The 21850-nt window shown below is 41.3% G+C and overlaps 1 protein-coding gene across 1 annotated transcript in view; it reads right to left on the bottom strand.

Moving 5' to 3' along the window:
- Positions 1-21850, bottom strand: part of BAZ2B (bromodomain adjacent to zinc finger domain 2B) — a gene marked incomplete at its 5' end in the record, with an annotated part of 62350 nt that overhangs the window by 6872 nt on the left and 33628 nt on the right. Inside the window, 11 exons of the mRNA XM_084265234.1 lie at positions 405-565; positions 980-1135; positions 1317-1593; positions 2060-2721; positions 4505-4649; positions 5834-5896; positions 7872-8115; positions 15664-15738; positions 17081-17295; positions 18021-18275; positions 19031-19171. Of these exons, the coding sequence (XP_084121360.1) occupies positions 405-565; positions 980-1135; positions 1317-1593; positions 2060-2721; positions 4505-4649; positions 5834-5896; positions 7872-8115; positions 15664-15738; positions 17081-17295; positions 18021-18275; positions 19031-19171 (2394 nt within the window). The remainder of the gene's footprint in view (positions 1-404; positions 566-979; positions 1136-1316; positions 1594-2059; positions 2722-4504; positions 4650-5833; positions 5897-7871; positions 8116-15663; positions 15739-17080; positions 17296-18020; positions 18276-19030; positions 19172-21850) is intronic.

The following is a 21850-nucleotide window of genomic DNA, read 5'->3' as shown; positions in this document are numbered from 1 at the left end:
ACAACCATCACGTGCTTTCCATGACTCTACAGTACTCACGCAAAGATATACCTGCAGGCCTTTCTGATAATAGCAACAATCACCCAAACCAGGCAGAACTGTGGCAAAACCCACTATAATTAAGCAGACTACATGCAATGCAATCTTTGCATTCATAAAAGGTTGCCAACACGGGCAGGGAACCACACACTGTACAGGAACAATCTCCAGGAACTGCCATTCTGAGCAGCTTTAGCTGACAGTTTAGCCACAGTAAAATGCTTCAAACACAAATATCCATGACACTGCTGCAGTGGACATTTTACTTGCAGACAATTAGAGATGGAATGAGAAGGCACTTACCAACAGCAAAAGGACTGCTACTATCTACTTTAAAGAGACATTTTACTAAAAGTTGGGTTTACCTTAACTTGTAAACTAGCTGATGCAACTCTCCTCTCTAGATCTTCCACTTGCTGAAGAATAGCAAGATCCATCTCCATTGCTTGTTCTTCTACTGACCAGTTTTCCACAATGTCTCGTGTTACCTGGTTATCTTCATTTTCATTGATATCAATAATTGCAACTGTATTTGAGAATCACATTTTTATTATTTTAGTTAGTATTGTAACTTCCCTGAGGTAAATTCAAGCTGATTTACCTGTTATTCCAGTCAAATGTTGAAGAACTGTTATACCCAATATGGACAACTAGTTCTGCAGGTTTTCAAAGTTGCTATTTAAAGCGAAGAAGGGGAAGGAGAGGCTGAGCTAGTGTTACAGAGAGCTTACAAACATTACCAACATTTGTGCCAGTAAATTTACATTAATCCTGTAACTTGCCAGAACAAGGCTGGTGAAAACGCAACTACAGACAGTGAGACCTTCACCCTTCTCCTCCAGCCACTACTCTAACTCTGTATCTAAACACATCTCAAAGAGCTTCATGCCAGTCATCTTATGCCCTAACACCATGTGTAACATAAATATCAACTACATACCATCCTTATTTTTGACGCAGGCCAGAGTCATGTAATCCATGTGTTTCTGTATTTGCTTTTGTAAGGCTTTTTCTCTTATTCCCCTGAGATGCAGCACTTTAAGCAAAGACTTTAGGTCCTCTGGATCAGTAATCCTCCACCACCCATACTGCATTTCTAAATCAAGACAAGCAGACAGACATTTTGCAAGCATGTTTTATGTGATGCCACACAATCAGATTAGACCAGTCATCAAGCCAAACTGTAATAAATAAATTAATCCATCAATTTTAACACTGTAGTGGCACTACAGAAATAATCCTTCCAATGTTCCATCTTACTGTTGTAGCAGACTTACCTTCTGGTATAGGTTTCGGGTTAGGATAATCTACTGGCTTAGGTACGTCAACTGCTGCAGAAGGGGCAGAAGCTGTTTTTTCAGTCTGGGGTGCTGGTGATTCACTTTTACTTGCAGGAACACTAGATGCCAAGAATGAGTTACCATTCACTTCTGATAACCCCAGTCCTGATCCAAGAGTGGGTAAAGGAGACGAAAACGGAACATTTGAAGGAAGAACTCCCGTCGGCCATCCACAAAGCTGGAGTCCCATTACAGGCAATCCAGTCTTCATCTGCTACAAAGAATAGGATGTTAACGCAACCTCAACTACCATTATTAATTATTACAAGGAAGCATGAATTAGGATGCTGTTTGTCAAACAATAATCAAAACATAAAGGAGTCTTTCAAGCAGTGCTTTGATCAGTTAAGAAAAACCAAGGTAACACCTAATACTCCTTATTAGGACCTTGTTAATGATTAAAAAAATAATAGTTTCTACTTATTTAGTACAAATCAAGTTACTGAAACACACATCCACAACATCATACGCAGTGTTACCTAATTTTACGTACTTTAATATTGTTATCAAAAAAATCCTAGTAGCATAAAATATTTGAAACATGGAATTAGTTATTAATGTTTATAATGGAGGGGGAAAGGAAATACAATGATAGCACTTCTGTGAACAATTTGCTTAACCAGAAATTCTGTCCAAATAAGCAGAGCAAATTCAGACCATTTGAAAATTAATTTACTTACCTGCAGTGGTGACAGTGCAAATGGACTTAATCCCATCGGGCTTTGTGCAGAGGTTGAGCCCAGAAGGGGTGATGGAACAGGCGAAGGTGACTTTGATGGAGGATGAGACTGAGGAGTAAGTGAAGTTGTAGTAGCTGGTGTGTCTAGCTGGGTCACTGTCATGTCATCACAGGGGACTCTGGGTAAAAGGCTGAACCACTGCCTGCTCTTTTCAGTAAGAGTCTTTAACAACTGGTCATTTGGAATCAGTGGAGAACTGTAGAACTTTCCTGTCCCACTTGTGTTAGGACTGAAAAGATTACTGGAATCAGGCTTATCAATGGTGCTTTGTGATGCTGTGGGCTGAAGACTGCAGAGAGAGTTCTTTGAGTTACTGGGGTAAGACAGCATGCAGCCGTTGGCTGCACTTCCGTTCGGTTTTGGGGACACAATGTCAGATTCAGGTGGCATTTTTGCTACCTCTAACAATTTGCTTAGTTTTGAAAACGACCCAGGCTTTTGTAAAAACAAATTAGTGTTGTCCTTTTCTTTCAGATCTTCCCTTTGCTCACAGTGAGGTGTATTTAAACAGTGTAATTTTTCTTCCGTCTCGAATTCTTGTTTGATATGCATGCTTTCTACCTTTTTTAACTTCTCTTTTTCTTTTGCTATTTCTTCTAGACCTAAAAAGGTACAAGAAACCTAAATGAAATATAATTTGACCAACTAACTCAGACCATTTTTATAATCAGAGTTAAATAAAATACGACTTCATTTTTGGCTTAACACACATCAGATCACAATGTCTTTTCTTTTTCCCCTCCACTGATGTCCCATCTCACTTTATGAAATTTTCACAAGATGTTTACAGAACACTATGAAAAAGGAAACAAGCTTCAAGATACACACCCTGCTAAACACCTGGAGGAAATATAACCTCAACACAGTGAGCACAGAGAGAGTATTCTCTATGGTATCCTGTCTTAAGACACACATGTGTCTGAAGCTGTCTGCAAGAGACAAGTCTCTGAAAGGGACTTTCTTCCTGCAAGACCTTCCATGGTTTATCGATAAACTGCCCTGTTTATATCAAGGGCATACAGTGTTTATAGCCTTAAAGCTTGTTTTTGCAAAAGACCATTTCATTCAACTCACAACCAGCTACAGAAAGGACCAAAATTCCTGTTGTGAAATCAAACATTCCCCAAATATTGAAACACTGTATTACATGTGTTAAATCATTAACAACTTTGACTCTGGAACAATGTCAACATCCTTAGCAGACTAAAACTCCTTCAAGAGAGCCAACCAACGTGACTGGGACTCCCCATACAGCTAAGCAGACAGATATGAACAGACACCCTAACATCTAAACAAGCAAAAGCTGATTGCAAAACCAGTTTTTTCAAAAACATAAGGTGCAAAAGATCTCTCTTGCATGCAAAGGAGAAACATTTCGTCTCCGCTGTCCCAGTGTTACTTAACTGTTTCTCTTTTACCCTTATACTGATGTGTCATCTTAGATTAAAAGTCTTTAAAAATGTGAATTGGGATGGGAAAATGTCAGGAAAAGGGGCAGAAGGTAGAAAATCGAACACTCCAACCTCTTACATTATCTTCATTAGATACTGCAGTGGCAAAGAAACAAAGGTCCTGCTTATGGTTTACGGCCAGAACATCCACAAAAGCTTACTTGATTGTTCCAGGAAATCATAATTTTCACAAAGACAATTAAGGAAAATAATAGCCACACTCACTAAAGCTTCACAATGAGTGTGTCCACAGTTATGGTGCATGTTAAGATACAAACGATTAGAATATCAGCATAAAACCCAAATACACAAAGAGGGAAGGAGAAGTATTTTTTAAATGGACAGATCATTCAAAAGTTTCTCTCTCACATTTCCAAGGCTCAGATAAATGCATTAGGAGCAGGTACTCAGATCTGAGCAGGAAAGGAAGCACTTAAAACATAAGAACATGTCTATTTTGCTTTCAGGGAGATTAAAGTTTCACTCCGACAATATATTAAAAATAAGGGTTTGCCCTACAGTTATTGGCTAAAACTTCTGTGTGGTTTTTTGTTTGTTTTTCTACCCTAAGACAGGTCAGTGTATTTCAATGATTTTGTGTACAATTTTTAAAACGTTTGGGGATTCATCTCATGAGCATAAACATAGCAAACAAAGGAACGCAAGCAGTACAGCATAGAACAGTTTACCTTCTGTCATTTACAAAACTGTAACAACTGAAAACTTCAAACAACATCAATCCTCATTTCAAAAGATATGAACTGATATCTCATAATCAGTATCAGACAGCACCACTAGTGACAGTAGCCTGCTGAGCCTGTGTTCGAAGGTGAAGCCTAAAGACCCTAATGCACGATATTACAGCCTACAGAGATGGGGAATACATCTTCGCACAGTATGTCCTGGTGCGAGGGCATTCCTTTATGTTTCTTACCTTCTCCACTTTCCATGCCTTCTACAAAAATACCACCACACTGGGGCAGAATCCAGTATCGGCGTCTGTAACGATCCTGACCAAACATCATCGAGCGCAAGCAGTGCGAAGCTTCGAACAGCTTCTTTCTGTACTGGCTCTGTTGCTGTTTTAGAGAAGGGAAAGCATTGTAATTCCATGGGGGAAAAGAAACCCCTTAGAACAGGAAATGTCTCCTGGCTGCCAAACCGAGTGAAGTCCAAGGACTGCACAAGGAGGCTCTCTTTTGCATGCTATGTGATATTATTTCTATTCACAACTTTAATTACAGAGTTCCCTTAAAAAAAAACCTAAAAAAACCCCCTTAAAAACATAAATTCAATTCAATCCTTTCCTGGTTCAGCTTCAGTTTATCAGTCTTGCTTTAAAAACACATTTTGTGGTGGTCAGTCCCGTCTTTTTTAGCACTGACTCTTGGAGAACAATAGATCCAAGATTTCACTGGACAACAGTTGAAATCCTATCAATTATACAGTAACAACAAATGCTAAACAGAGCACTGAAGATAGCTGCTACTGCAGCTCCTAAGGGGAAACTAATGAGGTATTTCAACTGTTTTTTAAAAGAATGAGAGCAGTTATGTCTGAAAATAAATTATGTATTCACACACAAACACTTCTCTGAGGGGGACCAACAAGAATTTCAGTTTTATTGCTCTGGTGATTTGACATTGCTGGGAGTCAGGTGTAATTCTGGACTGCTAGCTTATTGCAGCTTTGACCAGAAGAGAAACCAGGAGACAAAATATTAAATGATACATTTTCTAATGGAAAGAATAAAAACATGGCCCATGAGTATCCCTATCTACAGCACTTATGTTTCTCTTTCTATTCCATCATTTCTGCAAAATCTGAAATAAAGCATCTCTTTGCACTTGCCTGGAACACAGCTGCAGAAAGCAGCCAACTGCAGGAGGGAATAAGAACCACAATCATGTGAATAATGGAAAAGCTGTTACTTATACACAAAATTCATCATCCCTTTCCAAGATCAACCAACAGAATTATAGCAATTAGGACTGGATAAAAATTGCATTACTTTTTATTCAGATGTGTGTAAATACTTCCTCAAGAGTTTTCTGTCCTTTGAGCCGTAATCAATTAGGGCCACTAACCTAACCTCACAATTCAGGTGTCATGAGCAGGAACATCATTCATATTTTCATGAAACAAAAGCTGACCCTTATTTCAATTTATGTTAAGTTGGAGCATTGAAAATGATGGTTAGCATTCTAACTCATGACATCTAGTGATCAAATCTGTAGTATAACAAAGATAAATGACCTCTCACCTTTGTCAGTTTTTCAATCTGCTTCTCTAGCTCTTCAACACTTGCTGTCTGGTCCCCATCATCCTATAATCATGACAAATTTATTTCAGAATAAAATCATACTACCACGTCTTACTAATATTACAGTAAAAAGATGTAAGAGAAAATGAGAGGAAAATTCTAAGGGTAAAACATATTCAAACTCTGTGCTTGTTCAATATATTTGATTAGGAACAACAAAACTGGAAAAAGATCTATCTTGAATCTTTCCAAACCATCCTGATGCATACGAAGGAGAAGGCTTTAGCCAAGTGTTCACTGAAGACATTATTTCATTGGAAGAAATAATTCCGTTTGTGCACGAGTACTTCAGACTACAGAATTTAATCTTAGCTTCTATAAAGCTTCTTTGATATTCAAATTAATTTCTAAGTGTTTTTCATGCATGAAAAAATGGCATGTCTCAAAATCTAATCAAACAGTCTTTGGTCAATGCACACTTGCATTTTGTTTCAATGTCTATGAGAAACTGTATAGCCACTTTAAATTACAATCCTGCTATAAAAGTTCCAGTATTAATCTTGCTGCTTTTTGAAGAGGAATGCACTTGTGATTAAGCCTATGGTTCCCTTCATCCTAACACAGTTTATAAATGGGAATCATTTCAATAAAGAGTTTTACTTAGTTCAAGAAAGTCTTTTGGGAGGTCAGTAAGCTTCCAAAATACTACAACCAAAATCCTAGGACCTCCCAATCCCCTGCACTGTAATTCTGGGCTCTGTTAAAGCACACCAGAGCAACGCCCTCTAAAATACCACATATAAAATGAATGCATGGAACTTTTGTTCTATGAGAAAATAAATCTCTCTCCAGGAGATACAGGAATGCTGTCTAAGAAATGCCCAGTGCATCAAAACAGGAGACTGAGGTGATCCTGCTCTGGCAGGGGTTGGACTAGAGGATCTTCTGAGGTCCCTTCCAACATCTAATGCTCTGTGATTCTGTGATTAAGGGATAGGTGTGAGATTAGATACCTAAATATTAATAACTTTTAATTCTTAACTATTAATCTCTAAGAGCTTTGTGCTACGTTTCTTAAGATATTCTCTTGAATTCATAAACATTGTAGTAGTTCAAATAAATCCAGAATAATAGCACGAAGGGCTGTTCCTACCCTAGCTGCAAAGATTTCAGCCCACATATGTGGCGTACATGCATTGTTTAAGTGGCCATACCCCAGTACCCATAAAACCTTCACCTGAACTTCAATAACCTTGCATAAATGGATCATCTGCTGGCAAACAGTGCAACACCCAGTGTGGTAAAGTGTACTGCCTGTCCTTCTTGTTCTCTTTCATGCAGTAGAGTATCCTGGGGTTCTGCAGTCAATCTCACATGTCTGCAGCACTGCTGCTTAAAAAGCTTTTGACTATCACAGATACAATTTAGCTCCCCATGCTAAATTGTTTCAGTGACCCTTCCTGTCTCTCATCTGATACTGACTAGTAAAATTTATCATCTTGTGATCCAATATAGTAAGGCAGCAACTACCCTAGAAAAGTTACACAAAAATATGCAGGGAGGTCACAGGCACACTTTATAGTAGATAATATTAAACAAAACTTTAGGATTCTTTATTATTTTGTTAACTAATAAACGAGCTTTATTCTCCCCTAGGAGAAAACTACAGTTATAGTCATTTGGCAACAAAGCTGCAAGTTCTCTGGATCTGGTAGAATCTTTCAGAATCGCAGCGAAATTAAGACCAAATCAAAACAACTAAGCACAGGGAAGGAAGTGGGGCAGGGGACATGTGTCTAACCAAAACAACATCATACCAATACAAACACAAAAGACCTACCAGCCCATACAGTAATAGTAATCAAGAAAAAATACTCTGGAAAAGAAACTTATTCCAAAACTTTAAAAATACTGGTGGTAACTTGCTCTTTTTTATCATGAGGTTTTGAGGAAGTATTGCCATATTGCAGAGAAAACCAAGGAAAACAGGTTTTAACTAATTAGTTAATTTAGTTTCACTGTATTTAAAATCCCTCACCTCATCCTCACAAACTTCTGTCTTCTTTCCTTTTTTATCTTCTTTGTCCTCTTCATCCTCATCATCCTCATCTGCCTGATCATCACTGTCATCATCGTCATCATCATCGTAATCACTGTCTCCACCCTTCCGTCTGCGTTTGCGGCCTGGTGTTGGTGTTTCCAAAGAGTGCTGTTCCTCTCCTATGTCACCAACTCCAGTAGCGTCTCTTTTGCCCGTTTTCTTGGCATGAATAATTCTAAGCCTTGAAACACATCACAAGGGGTGAAATTATGAAGTGGTCTGTAGGGCAGACCCACCTTTCCTCCTGTGCAACCGGGAGTGAATCACACATTTTAGAGCCAAAGTGCTTCTTTTGTTCTATATTCGTGTTTCCTCAGTGTTTAACCCTGTCTGTCAGCAAGAAAAACTCCGGTTATAAACCCCCTGTAGGTTTATGTTCAGTTCTGCACAGGATTTGTTTCTCCCAGGTGAACTTTATTGCATAACAGTTCAGAAGAAATAAAAGAGAACAGGATTTTTAAAGGTAAATACCAAAAGCACAGTGGTGGACTTGGGGACGTTTTTCCACGTGACAGTAGGGAAAATTCTGTGGATTGCCCTGATTACTCCTCAGTGGAGCCACTTTTGCCAATCCCCTGTCAGAAATCTCACTGTGGACTGCTGAGGGTACCTACATCTGCTGCCCCACTAAAATGCCTTTATACAAATGCACGTAGCATGGGGAACAAACAAGAAGAATTAGAGATCTTTGTGCGGTCGCAGGGCCACGATCTCACTGCAATCACAGAGACGTGGTGGGACAACCTGGACGACTGGCATGCTGTCATGGATGGCTACGTGCTTTTTAGGAAAGACAGGCTAGGGAGGCGAGGTGGGGGAGTTGCTCTGTATGTGAGAGAGCACCTAGAATGTATTGAGCTCCACCTGGGGAAGGATGAACCATCCGTCGAGTGCTTGTGGGTTAAAATCAAGGGGCAAACTGCTATGTGTGACATTGTTGTGGGAGTGTGCTATAGGCCCCCTGATCAAGAGAAGCAGGTTGATAATGCATTCTATAAGCAGTTAGAAACAGCCTCAAGATCCTGGGCACTGATCCTTATGGGAGACTTCAACTATCCAGATATTTGCTGGGCAAGCAACACAGCCAGTCGTGTGCAGTCCAGACAATTTCTGCGGTCTGTTGAAGACAATTTCCTGCTACAGATGGTGCAGGAGCCTACAAGGGGAGGGAGGGTGCTGGACCTTGTTTTCACTAACAAGGTCGGGCTCGTTAGGGAAGTGAAGGTCCGGGGCAGCTTAGGACAAAGCAACCATGAAATGGTTGAGTTCAAGATCCTGGGTGGAAGAAACAAGCCAAAAAGTAGGATAGCTACCCTGAATTTTGGAACAGCTAACTTTGATCTCCTCCGCTACTTAATAGGGGCTATCCCATGGGCTACACTGTTTGAAGGAATGGGAGCCTGTGAGAGCTGGCTATTATTCAAACAGTGCTTCTTCCAAGCACAGGAACAATGCAACCCTTTGAGTAAGAAATCGGGAAAGAGAGGCAGAAGACCTGCATGGATGAACACAGAGCTATTGAGTAAACTCAAAGAGAAGCAGAAGATCTATGAATTATGGAAAAAGGGTCTGAGCACCTGGGGAGAATACAGGAATGTGGTCAGGGCCTGTAGGGATGCAACTAGGAAGGCTAAAGCCCTCTTGGAAATGAAGCTGGCAAGGGACATAAAGGATAATGAAAAGGTTTTTTTTAGATACGTGAATAGTAAGAGGATGACCAGGGATAATGTAGGACCCTTGCTGAATGAGGAGGGTGTCCTGGTAACAGGGGATGCTGAGAAGGTGGAGATACTGAATGCTGCCTTTGCTTCAGTCTTCACTTCAAAGGCCCCTCGGGACCCACAGATCCTGTATGAAAGTTGGAGTGTTGGGGAAACGAAGAATTTCCCTCTGGTTGAGGTAGGGGAGGTTCAGGAGCAGCTCAAAAGGATTAATGCACACAAATCCACGGGCCCTGATGGGTTTCATCCACCTGTGCTGAGGGAGCTGGCGGAGGTGATTGCTGAGCCGCTCTCTATCATCTTCAACAGGTCTTGGAGGACAGGAGAAGTGCCTGAAGACTGGAGGATAGCCAATGTCACTCCAGTTTTTAAAAAGGGCAAGAAAGAGGAACCTAGTAACCACAGGCCAGTCAGCCTCACCTCTGTCCCAGGAAAGGTAATGGAACAGCTTGTTCTGGATGCCATCTCCAAGCAATTGGAAGAGAAGGTCATGAGGAGTAGTCAGCATGGATTCACCAAGGGGAAATCGTGCTTGACCAATCTCATAGCCTTCTATGATCTCGTAACAGGCTGGGTAGATGGAGGGAGAGCAGTGGATGTCATCTACCTTGACTTCAGCAGGGCCTTTGATACTGTCTCCCATGACACCCTGATAGCACAGCTGAGAAAGCATGGGATGGATGAGTGGACAGTGAGGTGGGTTGAGAACTGGCTGTCAGACCAAGCCCAGAGGGTGGTGATCAGTGGAGCAGAGTCTGACTGGAGGCCTGTTACTAGCGGTGTTCCCCAGGGCTCAGTGTTGGGTCCAGTCCTGTTTAATATCTTCATTGAAGACCTTGATGAGGGAATAGCATCCACCCTCAGCAAGTACCTGATGATACAGAGCTGGGAGGAGTGGCTGACACGCAGGAACACTGCGCTGCCATCCAGAGAGACCTGGACAGGCTGGAGAGCTGGGCTGGGAGAATCCAGATGAGGTTCAACAAAAGGAAGTGTAGAGTCTTGCACCTGGGGAGGAATAACTGTCTGTATCAGTATAGGCTGGGGGATGACCTGCTGGAGAAGAGCTCAGTGGAGAAGGACCTGGGGGTCTTGGTAGATGACAGGTTGGCCATGAGCCAGCAGTGTGCCCTGGTGGCTGAGAGAGACAATGGGATCCTGGGGGGCATCAGGAGGAGTGTGGGCAGCAGGTCAAAGGAAGTGATCCTCCCCCTCTACTCTGCCCTGGTCAGGCCCCACCTGGAGTATTGTGTCCAGTTCTGGGATCCTTGGTTTAAAAAGGACAGGGATCTCCTGGAGAAAGTCCAAAGAAGGGCCACGAAGATGATTAGGAGCCTAGAACATCTCCCCTATGAGGATAGGCTGAGTAAGTTGGGACTCTTCAGCCTTGAGAAGACTAAGGGGGGACCTAATTTAAGTTTATAATTACCTGAAGCAGGGGATGCCGGGGGAATCAGCCAGCCCCTTTTCAGTGTCTGTGGGGACAGGACAAGGGGCAATGGCTGCAAGTTGGAGCATAGGAAGTTCCGCACCAACATGCGAAGAACTTTTTCACAGTGAGGGTGACAGAGCCCTGGGACAGGCTGCCCAGGGAAGTGGTGGAGTCTCCATCTCTGGAGATATTCAAGACCTGTCTGGACACCTATCTGAGTGATATTTCCTAGGGAGCCTGCTTTGGCAGGGGGGTTGGACCCGATGATCTCTTGAGGTCCCTTCCAACCCCTACAATTCTATGGTTCTATGATTTGGAAAGTCAGGAAAGACAACTAGAAGAAGGAACCATTTCAGCTTCTCTATCTTTTCTTTTATGCATTTAAGAATATCACCATAAAAAGCCTGTGTCTGAGGGGGCAAAAGTCCACTTTGGCTGATCTGTTTTATTCTAGAACAGTTTTTTCTGATAAGCCTTAGCTACCTAATCAAACTTTTCATTTTTCCTTTCACGAAAGAAAAAGGAAACTTACATACCAGTAATTATGGTTGTAGTAGACCCTCCTTCTTCTATAAAACCCCTATAAGACAAGATTCCACACAGCAAAAATTATAGTTCCACCTAGCAGGGAGCTCGCAGGCAAGCATGCTGAATCACAGGAGGTATAAATAGCCAGGCCTAACCAGTCACTTATAATGCAGACCAAAAACGCAACTGACTTAGAAGAGATTCATAAACATGTGTAGAAAAGACAAAGAGTTTGTAAGAGATGACTGGAAGAAGGCAGGATGGGAAAAGTAGAATGGTAACGACAAACACAATTACCAGTATGTAATTTTTCCTTGTCATACTTCTCTCTCTTCCCATCCTACAAAACAATATTCCATACAGCAAGTGGCTACAAGGATGGCGAGTGCTGTACGAGTACTGGCTCTTGGGCAACGCTTCAGCCTTCTCCAGTGCTGACAGAGCCAGTACTCACCAGCGCAGACTTAAACCAAGCTGTCACTGCTCAGTGGGTAGCAGCACTTTTTGCAAAGAGCATTAACAAGGAATCATTCCAGGGACTGCTGTCTGCTTGAGGACAGTGGGGCTCTGAGGGTTTGGGGAGTTTGGGATTCTCAGTGTTTTGGGGTTGCTTTTTTCCCCAAATGCTGTGGTTAATCCACTGGAGACTTTACAAACTTTTACAGGTTTATTCTGCCACTGCAAATGGATTTTTTGCTATTTTAGCGATTTAAAATAATTGTTGATTAAAAAAAATTCTCAAGCCTCACAGTGAATTTGGGAACAGGCTTGGTGCAAAAGTGTTCATCTCAGCGAGTATCAATATTACTCAGGCTTCCACAAAGCTTTTTACAAAAAAATAACCCCTGTTTATGAGGATAACTTCAAATCATCTGTACTGGAAATTCCTGTCTATAGACAGGAACTATCAAAGTCACTAGTCAATGACTGGATTGACTTCTGCGTGACTGAACAATCTGTGAGACGAGTTAGACTGAGATAATCTTAAAGACAATTCAATAATAAAGCTGGCAGAGGTTCAAAAACCAGCAAACACCTCTTTCATATACCTAAAAGAAATGAGAAGCAGCACAAAAGGCTACTTTTACAGAATGCAAAATGAAGATATAAGGCTGTCAGGCAGCAGAGGAAGCCTGCGTGATACTACAAATTAGAAGGATGGAAATCAAAGATGCTCTCTTTTAATAGCACTGTAAGCATAAGGCGGCAGCAGTGTGTATCCCAAGTAGTGCAGAGGCAGAACCCAATGAGATCACAACTTTAAAAATGCTCAGGTATTTCAAGAGGTAGCATAATTTTCCTGCTGCTACCTAGACATATGGCTCCCAGAGAAGAAAACCTTCAGTCAGAAACTGGTTTCATCTTTCTCACTTTCAGGTATATGCCAAAACATCTGCAACTGCTGACGAAAGTGTAAAGTCTACTGGCCCTTAAAAAGAGCATGTGGCTCCTCACAATCAGATGTGTGAAGCCTGCTCTAATCTCATGTGTAATGTTTACTACATCATAGGAAGAAAATTCCCCTTTTGACTTAATTTTCATGCCTTCCTCAAAATGTTTGTACATAAACATTAAACAGTAGCAGCAAGGCAAAGAAATTCTAAACATAGCTCTTTTCATACACTTCAGCCCGTGTCTCAAAAAACCTCCCGTTTCCCTAATCAGCAGTACCACCTCCTACCCAAACTTAGGGTGTAATTTCTCCCCTCATGTAACACTCCTTTTAATATGCCATCACTGTTTACAGTTGAGGTGGCTTCACTGGGAAGACACTGCCTTACAAGGAGTATGCCATAGTACAGCATGTTAAAGAGAACAATGCTGCATTGGAAAACCTTCTTCTGCAGTATTCCCAGTCTTGTAAAGGAACACATTACCTAACTCTTCAGGCAGCTACACTTCACTATTATTCCCTTTCATATTGATCAAGCTACAAGAGAGATGCCAAGAGGACGACATGTAATGGAAGAGGAGATGCTGAGATTATAAGTATCTGGTTTTAAAATAGCTGAATCCTCCCTCTCAGGTGAGACAATCTTCTGACTATAGCTGTGATACAGAAAGCACAAAGATAGATACATTGATTATATGAGACAGCTGCTTTTACAAAAATAGTAATTATTATCGAGATTCACAACTAAATCTTATAGAGAAGTAAGTAGATGCAACCTCTAACTGACCACCAGCCCAGCCAAAAACGTCCGGGCAGCTCAGAATTCAGTTTCCAACCACATATACTATACTTATCAAGGAATTCTGTTCAGTATCCTTGAGGGGAGGGTGAAGGCATGCCTAAAGTTTTTTATACAATGCCTCCATATTCCAACCTGGAATTTTAACATTGCTTTTTTGTATCTTACAAACCCAGGTTTTCATATTACTCCCCCCATCCTGATACCCAGATGAGGAGCTCATCTCATAGAAGGTGAGAAAGCACACACAGAAAAAAAAAAAAATCAGTCGGTGAAAACACCTCATATAGACTCTTCATCCCACTTGGATATACTTCAAGACAACCTGGACATAGTGGTATTAAGATTTACCACAACAAACGCTGGCATACCAGGCTGAGATAAACCAAACCATCCCTCAGCATCCATTATTCTCCCACTGCCCACTTCCCATGCACAGCAGGCTTTTGTTGAGGATCATGTGAAAGTCTGTGTGCATATGAAAAGTGTACACATCCACTGACCACGTGGCAAGGAGTCAAGAAACCAGATATCCCCATGCAAACCTGCTTGGGACTGGGATGCTGAAAAACTAGGCTGAGCTTTCAAACGGATGGGGAAGGTAACACGTGTAAGCATGAAGTCCAGAAGCAGAAAAAAAGACCAGAGACTGAAATGGACAGATGTCTTTTCAGAGAAGCCCCAGAACAGTACAAAGAGCTTACAAAAAAACCAACTGACATAATAAAGAAGAAAATATTGTTCAAAATTGATCAAAGAAGGCTAAAAAGCTTCTCAGAATTCATCAGAAATCCAGTGGAAAATCCAAAGATTTCAAACCAAAGATGAGAGAGATGAATCAGGTTGGGTGAATTCAAAGAAGTAGAAGAACATTTCTGAGTACTCCCACGATACTTACGCTTGAAAATAGGGGCAGCACTACTGGCACCTGAAATCCACATGTGAGGGGAAAACACAAGGAAGAGAGAAATAATTGTAGAAAGGAAGAGGGGCTTGTGACTTCAGGGTATTATGCCACTATTTATAAAGGAATAAAAGAAAGATAACGAGGAAAATGGGAAGTCCTACATCTAAAAGTACTTACAGTTTGATGGAGGGAGAGAGAGACTGAGCAATCCCTAAAGAGACAAGGACAGATAAGGGGACCATTCCACTAATGGACAGAAACACTTTTTAAACTATATCCCACTAAAGGGACACAGATGAAGACAGTAAGAGGTATCTGCATTGTCCTATAAGACAAAATATATTAACCCTGAGCAGACTGGGATCTGCAGTATCAGCAGACAATTTCTTTTCATTGGTCTATTTTTTTCCTCTACCTCCCTCTTGTCCTTCTTCTTTACTTCTTTCCTTCTTCCTTCTGAGATACATTAAAGGGGAAAAAAGGGAGAGATAAGATTAGAAACACAAGTACCTAAAGCAAGGAGTAAAGGATTCACCATTCCTAGTAAGAGGTAAAGATGAATAAGAAGGAAAAGAAAAAAAAGAGTAAAGTCCGGCTATGCATTTTTACCCCCTGTGATTCATGAACTCTGTGACTTCTAGATTCCTGGTAACTGAAGCCATTATGCTTGCTGTATGGAATTTTGTCTTGTAGGATGGGAGGGGAGTGGATATTAAACTGACAACCCTTACAGAATTCAAAGTTTACTTTAAATAAAAATACAATTCTCAAAGTTTGCATTCCACATGTGATCCCTAGGTATAGAGAACAATGCAACACTGACAGATGGGAAACACTAAGATAACACAATATAAATTTGATACCTTTGATCCAATTGCCTATATAGCAGCATTTCTGAGCAAATGCAAAAAACCCAATAAATTGGCATATTTAAGGAAAAGAAACTTACTTCCGCAGTTTGCCTTCAACCATCCATTTATCTCTCCTTAAGTTTGACATATAATCAATGTTTTTATCAATTTCACTGTCAAAAACAAAATAATCTATTAATGGTGAACGTGCATATCTTCTTCTGACAGGCATTTACGTACAGGTACTTTGTCTCAAAGAACTATTTCTGAGAAATAAATATTCAAAATTAGTAATTTTAAAGCTGTAAGTTCCCAGACTAAGGAGGCCAACGTGGCACACTGCTGTACCTGTGCAAGGCAGTCTTTATTTACACACGAGCTTTCTTTGCTTAAGAATGACATTCAAAGAATTTGACATTTCTATAGTTCTAACTCAACCTCAAGCCTCCAAATGTATCTGCCACAAAGCACCTGACCCTGCCCTGAAAATAAAGTTCCCGCTGGTACCTCTATGGAACTCTAATGAGGACCCCTGGGATCTACAAACTCACGTTCCCTTCTCACTGCAGAAACTGAAGAACCAAAAAACGCTTCAGCAGAGCGACCACCTGTGAGCCCCTTCTGAGACGTCTCAGCCTCAACGTCTCAGCACATCATCATTTCTTTAATGAAGTATAGAAATTCCAGTTCATTTCTAGCTTAACAGGTGCAGTAAGATAAAGCTTCTTACTATGATGAATTTAATACACATGAACCCTTTTGCACAGCACTTGCACTGTTTTTCACAACTTCTGCTGCTTTTCAACTGTTGAAAACATGAAGCATCTCCTTCATCCTCACCAGGATTCACCTTTGCAACACAGTACACCAAGGGCAGCAGAGCTCGCCAGGAAATAAAACCACATTTTATTAGGTGATAAAATATTTACCACAGTAGGTAAGCATGTGGAGGAAAGACTGGCATTTCCTAAATTCTTACTGCATGTGGTTGGGTTTCAACATGTCAGCAGAGTTTTTGGGTTTTGTTTGGGCTTTGGGGGTTTCATTTGTTTGTTTTCACTATGAAATGCCACACATTACTGACCCCAGATAAAGTCAATTGAAATACCACCATGACAAATCAAGACTTACCATTTCAGATTATGACCTTAGCTGAAGTATTGGGACACATGAAGTCTTAAAAATCAAAAGGAAAACCAGGAAAACACAGTACTGCAGAAACACTTTATAACTTTCCCATACTCCCTAGAATACCTGGTACATTTCTTTGTAATCATATCATCTTTCACTCCAAAAACAGCTGGAAAATTCTGGCACAAGCTTTGAAAACAAACTTACAGACCAAACATGGAAAAGTTGTACTCTTCCATCATATCAGAAGTACACAAAGGTTAAGCAGCAGTAACATAACAAATTTTAGCTTTTACTATTGGATCAAGAATCCTCCTGTAACAGAACACAGTTCCTACAGGATTTCTGAACTGCAACATTTGTAAAATTTGGGAAAAACCTTACCTTACTACACTTTTGCTGCATGCTAGCTCATTGACAAGAAAAGCAAGTACTGATGCTTTCTGAGACGGAGTATGTGCCTGAAAAGCTTTTGTCTTCAAGCTCTCTGTCAGCTCAGTTTGCCCACAGTGAGCCTCCATGAATATCTGCAGAATCTCGGACACGTTATCTCGATTGATACCAACATTCAGTAAGTGTTCCCCAAGAATAGTTTTAGCCTAGAAAGGAAGATGTTTCAAACAATCACATTTAACAATACTATTTTCCCCTGCAGGCTCATTCCATTTATGAAACGGGGGGGTGGATTTATTTCCATTTTTATCTAAGGACTTCAATCAGGATTTTTCTGTAAAAATAATCAAATGTAAATCTTGAATGCAGCAACAAATTAGAACGTCTACACCTCTAATTTTTTAAGAGCAGAGATAGTATCAATGAAACAGCTTAAATGAAAAAAAGACAAAACTGGAATTTAATGAATACATTTTTGTACAATCATGCTCTTTAGATTTCTAGAGTAGAAAAGAGTTATGCTGGCTTGAAAAAGGGTAGTAAGAAAGAGAATCATGAATGAATCAGAATTTTGATGAAGTGAAACAGAGATTTTAAGGAAAGAAATGGCAAGATTCACTGAGAATATAACATGTGGGCAAGAAAGGAAGGAGGGGAAAAAGGAGAGTTAAAAGATGCGGCCACAGATATAACAGTGCCCTACAAGAAGCCAAAAAAATGGGGGAAGATAGGGAAAATATATCATTTCTGGGAAGGCTGACAGGGCACAAGAATTCTCTAAGTAACATTACAAGAGTGACACCAAAGAAAAGAATTAGGAAAGATAATGGAAATCCAAATCAGAGACGTGCCAAAGATGCACTATGAAGAATGCACTCTTAACAATATGGGCCATTTACTAGTGATTCCCCACCCATACTTTTTTTTTTACCTTGTATCCTGTAACAAGTCCTGGATCACAAACAGCTGCAGAGACAAGCTTTACGAGCAAGTCTTGTACTTCTCCCATGCTGTCCCCTATGTTTAGCAAGCCCTCTTGAAGAACACTCAGGGAAGGGACATCCACATTCACATCAAAGCCAAGAACTTTACCAAAGTTCCGCAGGAACTGCACTACCATGAGGCAATCTGAAAACGTGCTTCCATCAAGAACAAGGCCTGGGATGCGAGTCAGCTCTGGCAAGGGCTGAAAGGTAAAGAAAAACAGTGAAAGATTCAGCAGTATATTTCAAAAGAAAACCTGTTTTGATGCTAGCTAGGGCAATCAGTTGGCTGGTACTTCCAGACAACTGACAGCATGTCAATGCTAGAAGGTAAAGGCTACAGAGAAGCTGCCTTCCCACATCCCATCCAATAAATTTCATTTATTGAAGCAAGTTCACATTTTCACACATTATAGAAGGCAAGAGATTAATAAATACTCACTTTTTGGCCAGGAGATGCTCTCATGCTCTATTCTGAGCCAAAATACTATAAAAGGTGGTGTAAAAATATTTGGGGATACGGGGAGGGGAATTCTTTGGAACAGAGAAGGCTTGAACCTGAGTTATGCCAAGTCCTGAAGAACAACTAAGAACACAAAAGACTGGGAGAATAATTTTTTTCAGTAACAGCTTAGAATTGTTGCACATTATGAGAAAAAGCTACCTGGTGCCTGTGTACTGAGACATGATGCATATTCCTGCTGCAACTCAGAGTAACTGTTTGGGGGTGTTTTTAAGCAATCATGCAAATGTGTTTTGGAAAGCAGGCCACTTTTACACAAAATGCCTTCACTTAATTAATCATATGCTACTTTAGTGTCTGTAGTATCTTGCATTTGTATATATTTCAAATAGTTACCTAAAAACTTTGGGACTAGCTGCAAGAAAAAAGTTATTGTCACAATGACAAAATACAGAACTGAGAAGCAAGGAAGTATGTTTGCACTGTGATGGTTACCTTCTGGTCTGCTAAGCACATGTCTTCATTAGGCTTCTTCAGCTCCTTTGCCATTTCTAATTCCAGTCTTCGCTGTTCCAGCTTACGTTCTTTATTTAACCTTTTTTCATCCCGTTTCTCTTGCTTTAACCGCTCTTTTTCCTTAAACAGAATTAAGTGGGCAGAAAATCAGCCCCTGGTATTATACTTACAACTGAACAATCTATGAATTTGTTAAGCATGACTTACGCAGTCAGTAATTACCACGGTAATTAAGGAACAGAATTCAAGTAGATGTAAGGGAAAACCACAAAAATATAACAAAATCATCACATTTATGAGCAAATCTGAGATTCACTTTTTTTTCCTCTTCTGTCCACGTGGAAACGAGTATTGAGACTCTGGAAGCCTGATGTCCTCCTTATACTGAGGCACCCAAACCTGCACACTGTACTCCAGGTGGGGCTGCCCTGTGCAGTGTAAGTGGAGCAGTCACTCTGCTCATTGACACAACCCAGGACAGGGTTGGCTCTTGTGGCTGCCGGGGCACGCCTGACTCCCAACTTGCCTCCTGTGAGCAGCAGGGAGCTGGACTTGCTGATCCTTCCAATTCGAGGTATTTTCTGATTAATCTTTGTTAAAAAGTTAGATTAAGCTGTTTCTGATCTTCCTAGTGGTATGCTGGGCATGTTCATAGTCGGTTGGGAGTTTGTGTTCTCCCTGCCCCTATGGTCATGGCCTTCCAGGAGAGGGGTCTGAAGGTCCCAGAGCCCTTTTTGCTGTCCTTCACAGTACTGGCCAGCTTGAACTCTAATCATCTAATGAAGCTTTGGCTGCACAACCTTTCTCCCTACTGTGGCAAAAAGCATCCCAGAAATCATCCCATGTTTCCTGTCCTTACTTCCATTATCCATATACTTTCCTTTTCCACCTAAGTTCTAGAATAAGATCCCTGCTCAGCCGCACTGTCCTTCTGCCTGCTTGCTTGACTTCTCACACTTTGGAACTGCTGCATTCTGTGCTTGAGAGATGACTCTTAGAAGTGACCAGCATTCATGCACCCCAATACATTCAAAAGCAAATTCCCTGAGGCCCTTATGAACCAGCTCCTTCAGAAACCCAAAGTCTGCTCCTCCCATACCCACAGTCAAAGGTTTGCTGGCAGTTTTTCTATTGCAAACTTTGTGGCCACTGCCCAGGACAGTCACCAATCATCCCTTTGCCCTCAAGTCTCTCTTTGTTTACAAACAAGGAGTTTAGAGGGGACCTTTCCTTGTTGGCTTAAGAGCAAACCCTGAAATCCTTCCTTGCACTGCAGTATTGTTAAATTTTTCATTGTTTTGGTCTGTCAATTTGATTTAAATTTCCAAACATATCCAAGAGAAAAAGTCTTAACATTTATTTGACAGGTAGATGCCATGACAATGGTTATTCTACTTAAAGCTTTTTAGCTATCTGTACTTTATTTATAAAACTCTCAGGATATACAGAACTATATAAAATGTAAAATAAAGAAGTTGGCTATTTGTTTCAATAGAATTTTAAGAGAATATCAGGGTTAAAACGGAAGACAGCCTCAGGATTAATTAATGTAAATTAGTTTAACATGGTCAAACACAGGCATGAGTCTGAGATGGCTGAAGCCCCTGAGGAAGTCAAAATAAATGATGAGTCTGCCTTGGTTGATGAGGATTGGGTCAGGGATGAATTAAGCCGTCTGGACATTCATAAATACACGGGTCCTGACAGGATACACCGAAGGGTGCTGAGGGAGGCTAGTGGAAGTCATTGCTAGGCCACTATCCATCATCTTTGCTAAATGCTGGGAAATGGGAGAGGTACCTGAGGACTGGAGGAAAGCAAGTATTACTCCAGTCTTCAAAAAGGGCAAGAGATGGAGAACCCAGGTAACTACAGACTGGTCAGCCTCACATCCATTCCTGGAAAGGTGATGGAAAGACTTATCATTGGGGTACCGTTTGTAGGCACAGCAAGGATAGGAGGGTTGTTAGGAGCAGTAAACATAGTTTTACCAAGGGGAAATCATGTCTGACTATTCTAATAGCCTTTTATGAGGATTTAACCAGGTGGGTAGATGATGGCAGGGCAGTAATTGTGGTCTACCTTGACCTCAATAAAGCATTTGACACTGTCGCCCACAGCATCCTCGTGGCTAAACTGAGGAAGTGTGGCCTGACGGCAGTTGCAATTCCACAACCTACCTTAGTAATCTGTGCCCCAGTTCAACCATCACCCTCAAAGTAAGAGAGGATTTCTGAAGTTTGAACAGAAATTAGAATCACAGAATATCTCCAGAGATGGGGCTTCCACCACCTCTCTGGGCAACCTGTTTCAGTGATCCACCACCCTCACAGTGAAGAACATTTTCCTAATACCCAACCTAATTCTCCCCTTTCCTAGTTTAAACCATCACCCTTTGCCCTGTCGCTCCATGCTCTTGTGCACAGTTCTTCCCCAGCTTTCCTACAGGCACCTCTCAGGGACTGGAAGGGGCTGTAAGGTCCTCCTGGAGCTTCCCCCCTTCTCTTCTCCAGGCTGACCCAGCCCAGCTCTCCCAGCCTGGCTTCACAGCAGAGCTGCTCCAGCCCTTGGGTCACGTTTGTGTCCTCCTCTGGACACCCTCCAACAGGTCCATGTCCTTCTTGTGCTGCGGGCTCCAGAGCTGGATGCAGTATCCAGGTGAGGTCTCCTCAGAGCAGAGGGGCAGAATCCCCTCTCTCCATCTGCTGGCCACACTTCTGGTGATGCAGCCCAGGATGGGGTTGGCCTTCTGGGCTGCAGATGCACATTGGTGGCTCATGCCCAGCTTCTCACCCATGA

Source organism: Gallinula chloropus (genome assembly GCF_964237585.1).
Source record: "Gallinula chloropus genome assembly, chromosome: 5".
NCBI classification, from domain to species: domain Eukaryota; kingdom Metazoa; phylum Chordata; class Aves; order Gruiformes; family Rallidae; genus Gallinula; species Gallinula chloropus.
The sequence above is the reverse complement of the archived record's forward strand: the minus strand, read 5'-3'. Positions and strand labels throughout refer to the sequence as shown.